The sequence below is a fragment of the Octopus bimaculoides genome, chromosome 12 (assembly GCF_001194135.2).
Source record: "Octopus bimaculoides isolate UCB-OBI-ISO-001 chromosome 12, ASM119413v2, whole genome shotgun sequence".
Lineage (NCBI taxonomy): Eukaryota > Metazoa > Mollusca > Cephalopoda > Octopoda > Octopodidae > Octopus > Octopus bimaculoides.
The window spans coordinates 40,502,500-40,509,707 of NC_068992.1; the positions used below are offsets into that span (position 1 = coordinate 40,502,500).

A 7,208-nucleotide genomic window follows, 5' to 3' on the forward strand; every position below is an offset into this window, starting at 1 on the left:
GGATTGGAGAGTTATTAATGTAGAAATATAGTATCGTAGCTACTATCAGTCGAGGGTTGCGTAGTCTAGACAGCGTTTTTAGATTTCATTATTCTCTTTAACCCGGGCAACGCCGGGTATTTCTGCTAGTAATTGTATAATACAGAATGCTGTGTGTGACTTTTACCTAAGAATATACTTTAAGAATGTAAAAATATACAACACAGCCATGTAGGCCCACTTAGGACCAGTCATTGAAACCAATTGTGGTCGTAAGTCGATGATGACCTGTATGTTTTTTTCACTTATTTGTTACTGGTCTTATCTTATTATTTTAATGCCTGTCCATTGTCCGGAAATCTTTTGTCACACATGTGACCTCTTCAGCGACACTTTTTGTTTTCATGTGTGTTCTTGCTCCAGTCTGTTCTCATATGTGTGTCCTTATGTGCGCATGCAATTGTGTCCTTGTTTGTGTGTATGTGTATGTGTGCATGTGTGTATGCTTGTGTGTGTGTGTGTCATAGTTTTTAGCAGCAGTGTGGCTTTCCCCTCAGCAGCCCCATCCTCTCACCCCATTGTGCTGCTGCTGTCCTAAGACCCCAAAATATGGTTACAGTTCCTGTATTCCTCTGTGTATGTGTGTTCACCCACAATGTAGCCATCATGGTAGTTGTTGCTGTTGCTGTTATTGCCATTGTTGTAGCCGTCTGTGAAATTTCTTGTGTGTGTGTTTGGGTTTTTGCTTCATATGTTGTATCATCATCATCGTTTAACGTCTGCTTTCCATGCTAGCATGGGTTGGACGATTTGACTGAGGCCTGGTGAACCAGATGGCTGCACCATGCTCCAATCTGATCTGGCAGAGTTTCTACAGCTGGATGCCCTTCCTAACGCCAACCACTCCGAGAGTGTAGTGAGTGCTTTTACGTGCCACTGGCATGAGGGCCAGTCACGTGGTACTGGCTGTATGTATTTACATATTTGTTTATTTATATATTTATTATTTTTTTTTTTATACATCTATCTCTATTTCTCATAAGTATCACAGGTAAGTGATATGTCTATTGTGTGTGTATTACCCTGTATGTTTCTGTGTATTATTTATGAAGTAAAGAATGAAGTTTTAAAACAAAGTATAGAGAACAGAGATATTAGACAGAGACACTTCAGCGTCAGTCAATGGCAGTCATGGCTGTGTGGTTAAGAAATGCATACAAGATGCAAACAACATGGTTCCAGGTTCAGGCCTGCTGTGTGGCACCTTTCTTTTATCTTTTACTTGTTTCAGTCATTAGACTGTGGCCATGCTGGGGCACCATCTTGAAGATATTCTTATTTTTAGCCAAATGAATCGATCCCTCCCCACTGGGCTTTTTTTTTTTAAAACCTCGTAATTATTCTATTGATCTCTTTTGCTTAACTGCTAAGTTACAGGGATGTAAACAAACCAACACCAGTTGTCAAGCAGTGGAGGAGGGAAAAACACAAACACAAAGACACACACACACGGCAAGCTTTTTTCAGTTTCTGCCTACCATGTTCACTCACATGGTTTTGGTCAGTCTAGGGCTATGCAGTGGGATTGAACCTGGAAGCATATGGTTGCAAAGTAAGCTTCTTACTACACAGCTATGCCTTTCTTCTCTTTCATAGCTCACAATATCTTGTGAGTGGATTTGGTAAACAGAAAATAAAAAAAGTGATTTGGATATATCAATATAGTGTGTGTGTGTGTGTGTGTGTGTGTGTGAGTGTGTGTGCGTGCGTATGTGCATGTGTGTGTGCGTGTGTGCATGTGTGTGTGCGTGTGATTCCTTGTGATTGCATAATTACTGCAAACATGTACAACCAACACACATGTGGCATCATTCGTTTCCATACTGCCATGAAAACATGTCTGGCTGTGGGGAAATACTACCTAGTCTGGAAACAGGCAAGGGTTGGTAATAGGAAGGACATCCGACCGCAGAAAATCTTCCTCGCCGAATTTCATCCCAACCATGGAAGCATGAAAAAAGGTGAATTTCAATGCAATGACAACGAAAGCATTTCTATCTCAATTTCCATGTCCTCCTAAGGGAGATAACTCTAATACAGTCCTTATCTCCCTTGGTTATCATAAGCTAAGCCAGTGCTTCTCAAAGTGGTGGTCTGCGGACCGGCGCCGGTCTGCGAGCCATCAGCTGCCGGTATGCAGCGAGCTTCCAAAAAAGAAAGAAACATTATAAAATGGTTAAGTAATATTGTATCATTTGTTTACAAAATAAATAAAAAAATTGTCAACTTTTATTATATTCATTATATTGTTTCTAGTATCAATTAATATTACTAAGAAATATTACTGGTCCCTGGCAGATTGGAAAAAAAACTGCTGGTACGCCACATCAGATAGTTTGAGAAGCACTGCTATAATCAACGTTGGTAAAATAAACACTTTTGGAACAGTATAATATCAGTGTGTTCATAGTTAAACAGTATAACTGTTATTGATAACACAAATTTAAAATAAATATACAAAGAAAAGTTTCTTTTAACCCATAAAACGCTGGGATTTGCACTTACATAGCATGAACTGCTGAGCACATTTTCTGAAAATGAGACTACCATGCACACATAAAAAACAAAAAATAGTTAAAATATCTTCTTAGTATATAATGGTGATTAGTTGAACTATTAGTCCTCTTGCATTCTGGGGGGTATTGGAGCGTTTGAGTGATATTAGACCTCAACAAACATTCATAAATTAAATGCATCTATCTGGGCCATGATTGTGGCCTGTTGATCTGTGCCTGTTGACCATGATTGTGGCCTGTCACACTTTATGTGTTAATTTCATTGCATTTGATAAATAGTTTCATCTTAATGTAAAAATATTTTTATTTTCATTTTAAAATCCAGTATTCATTATTTTTTAAATGCATCATTAAATTTTGATAATTACTGTATGTATGTAAGCCTTATAGAGTGGTGCTGCAAAATGAATGAACAAGAAGATGCAGATTGCTCGAACTTGGCATTTGGTAGAAGAGACCAATTCCACTGCAAGACCACTTTGGACAAGTGTGTCCCCCTGAGCTGACCAATGCCTTATGAGTAAATTTGGTAAATGGAAACTGAAAGAAGCCTATTGTGATGTATGGATGTGAGGCAGGAATCTGTTTGCTTATACGGCAAGTCAGAGTAGCATGACTCCACAATTTGTAACTTTTAATTGTTTCAACCATTAGACTGCGGCCATGCTGGAGCACCGCCTTGAAGAATTGTTAGTTGAATGAATCGACCTAGTGCTAATAGTTTTTAAGTGTAGTACTTGTTTTGTTGGGCACTTTTGCTGGACTGCTAAGTAATGAAGACATATATATATACACACACATATATACATATATATGTGTGTGTGTGTGCATATGTGTATGTATATATACTAGCAATCACAGCAGACAACTTTCTGCCAATGCCTGCTGTCTTTTTAGATGACATGTTTGTATTATCTGGAAAAGGAAAATGGGTTTTAGTGTACCAAGTGATTATCAATTCTATTATAAGCTAACAAAAGCTCCCAAATAATCTGCACATAAAGTAACATCGAATGCTGCATAAAGTTAAATTGATATGGAGCTTTCTGAAAGATACATATAGCTTTCGCTAGTGGAAGCAAAACTCTTATTCAAAAGTTGATTCTTTGGGACGAATTATATGTGATTGTTTAAAAAAGGCTAAAATGACAATGTTAAAACGTATTTGAAACAATGGACAACAGTCAAAATACCATAATGGGTGGGTAAATAGGCACCCTTAAAGTGAAACAATGCATTGGTAGGTAAACAAAGGTATCAACAAATAGAAGAGAGGGAAGGGAACATCACCTTTCAAAGTGAGGAAAATTCTAACTGGGTTTCACCGGCAAGGTCATGTGCTGTTTATCTTAATATGAGAAGACCATGTCACGCACATATGGTTGTGATGCATGTGCCTGGTGTACCTTTATCAGACGGGTAGTCATGATGGGTATATTGGGCTTCATATATTTGTACCCCAGTGTCAAGCAAAGTTGATAATAATGATATTCTCACCAGAATTCCTGAACTTGAGGTCACATTGGTCAGATGAATTTGGTCCACTTCCAGTTCTTGCAGCCAGCTGAAGATATGCCAAATCTGAGAAGTTCTGCTGATTGAGGAGTTCAAAGTCAGAATCTTTAAAAAAAAGTTGAAAAAGTACAAAAAACAATAACATATGTATAGAATTTTTAGTAAAAACAAAGTTTTAAATCGTGTAGAAATAAAGTGTGAGGATGTCCTGTATAATTGGTTGTTGGTTAAATGAATGTGGCCTAATAAGCTAGAAATCAAGAGGGAAAAAAACAATAAAATAGCCAAAAAAATATATTATTAGCAAAAGAAGATGCAAAATAAAATAAAAGAAATAAAAAATTCTGGTGCCATCAAATGGTAAAGAAATCCTGCAATGTCTTATTTGTGGCTTACAAAATCCTGTTATAGCATGTATAGATTATAGACTATGCCATTGCTATTTCCTTCAATTGAGTTCTTTATATTTAAATCTTATTTTTGCTTTTCTTGCTTCCTTGCCCCAGTTTTTTATACATAAAATGAATACAGGGGATAAAAAATAGATAGAGGGAGTGATTTGTTTGACTAAACCTTTCAGAGTGGTGCCCCAGCACAGCCACAGTCTAATGGCTGAAACAAGTAGAAATTAAGAATATAACTATTAATTAATTAATTAGAGATATGTCATAAAAAAAAACAAAGGGAGAGAAATCCAATCAAATCAGAGAAATTTCTCTTTGGGAATCTTGATAAACCTAAAGAGACAGAGACACATTTAATATCTGCAACTTTTAAGTGGTTAAACTGGCCATATCCGGTCTAGATATTCCTGTTTGTTTTATGTTCAAACTGACCAGATCTGGCCTCTAACACCTACTCTACAATGTCATTCTAAAAATATACAATCACATCATAGAGGTAATGCTTAATTAATTCAAAACAATGTGGATAAATAAGTTTTACATTTGACAGAGTAATCTGAATGCTTAAAGGATTAAACAGGCCTTATCCAGCCTAAATATTTTCTATTTCTTTTTTGTCAAACTGGAGAGATCTGGCCTCTAATACCTACTCTATAATGTCATTCTAAAACTAAACAATCACATTGAAATCTTGAAGTTACAAGATAAAGCAAGATTAATCCAAAATAATATCAATGAATAAGGATTACATATGACAGAGTAATCAGAATGCTAAGGGGTTAAGTAAATCTGGTATCTTTTACATGAGCATGTTCTTGTAGTTTCATATCTTCATTAACTCTTATGGGTTTAAACCAGCCGTTTCTGATTTAAATATTCTTGTTTTACGAGGGTGAGTCAAAAAGTAATGCCATTTTGTTTAGGACAGGTATAATTACCAATACAGGAACATGTATCATACATCAAAATGAAGCTGGCCCTCTGTGGATCACATCCCAACTTCTCAACATAGTCACTGTTTCTCTCAATAGCAATGTTCCACCTTCAAATGAGAGCATCTATCCCTGCCCCGTAAAATTCTGTTGACTCTTCTTTGAGCCACTTCTTCACTACAGTTTTCACTTCCTTGTCACTGGAATAATGTTTGTTTCTCAAACCCTCTTTCATGGGGCCAAAGATATGATAGTGTGAAGGTGCTAAATTATTCCAGTGACAAGGAAGTGAAAACTGTAGTGAAGAAGTGGCTCAAAGAACAGTCAACAGAATTTTACGCGGCAGGGGTAATGCTCTCATTCGAAGGTGGAACATTGCTATTGAGAGAAACGGTGAGAATGTTGAGAAGTTGGGATGTGATCCACAGAGAACCAGCTTCATTTTGATGTATGATACATGTTCCTGTATTGGTAATTATACCTGTCCTAAACAAAATGGCATTACTTTTTGACTCACCTTCATATACTCAAACTGGTCAGATCCAGCTTGTTGCACCTATCCTACAATATCATTCAAAAACAAGAATCACATAACTGAAATCTTGAAGCTGTGAGATAATCTATGATTAACTCAAAACAATGGGAATAAATAAGGATTATATTTGACAGAGTAATCTGAGTTCAAAAGGGTAAAATGTCTAAATCTCTAGGATGATCTCTTACTAACAAGATGAAACCCTTCAATATTGAAACTGGCCATATCCAACTCAAATATTTTACCTCTTCTATGTTCAAACTGGCCAGATCTGTACTCTCACGCCTATCCTACAATGTCATTCCAAAAATAAGCAATCAGATTGAAATCTCAAAGCTATAAGAAGATAATCTATGATTAATTTGAAATGATGGGAATAATGTTACAGGGTTCAAATGTGGTGCCTTATGAATAAGGGATGTTCAACTTTTTGAGAGATCAAATCCCCAATAATGACTTTTCACAATGACGCAAGAAGGCCACAAATTAGGAGAGGGGTCACATTGATTAAATCAACCAGCATAATTAAGCTCGTTATTTTATTGACCCCAAAGAGAATGAAAAGTTAAGTTGGCCCTTAGAGATATTTGAGTTCAAAGCATAAAGGGTCATAACTACAATATCTAACTTCCTAAAAATAATAATAATAATAATAATAATAATAATAATAATAATAATAATAATTATAATCATAATAATGATAATAATTTCGTTTTTGGATTTGGTTTGCAAGATTCTTTATGTGAGTTCGTGTGTTGAAGCATATTCTGTTGTTTCTGGGAGAGTCATTCTCTTTTTGTGCCTTATAATTTAACACATTCACCGATAAAATTTCCACTTATTTCTTTTTTATTTTCCTAAAAATTTTTGTTTTGTCTTGCAACCTTTTCAATAGTTTTGGTTCAAAACTATTGAAAACGTTGCAAGATGCAATGAATATTTTAGAAAAATAAAAAAGAAATAAGTGGAAATTTTACTGGTGTGTTAAATTATAAGGCACTAAAAGAGAATGACTCTCCTCAGACACAACAGAATAAAAACAATATTTTCTATTAAAGGCACAGGGCTTGAAATCTTGGGGAAGCGTTTCACTGGTGCTTAATTTCCCAACCACGAAGGGATGAAAGGCAAAGTCAACCTCAGCAGAATTTGAACTCAGAACATAAAGGCCGACAAAATGCTGCAGAGTATTTCACTTGGCATGCTAACAAATCTGCCAGTTCGCTGCCTTAAACATAATAATAATAACCCTTTCTACTAGAGGCAC

The 7,208-nt window shown here is 36.0% G+C and overlaps 1 protein-coding gene across 1 annotated transcript in view; it reads right to left on the reverse strand.

Annotated features, from left to right (window-relative positions):
• LOC106877925 (uncharacterized) overlaps nt 1-7,208 on the reverse strand; it is a 48,558-nt gene that overhangs the window by 16,423 nt on the left and 24,927 nt on the right. Inside the window, exon 6 of the mRNA XM_052972037.1 lies at nt 4,053-4,175. Within this exon, the coding sequence (XP_052827997.1) occupies nt 4,053-4,175 (123 nt within the window). The remainder of the gene's footprint in view (nt 1-4,052; nt 4,176-7,208) is intronic.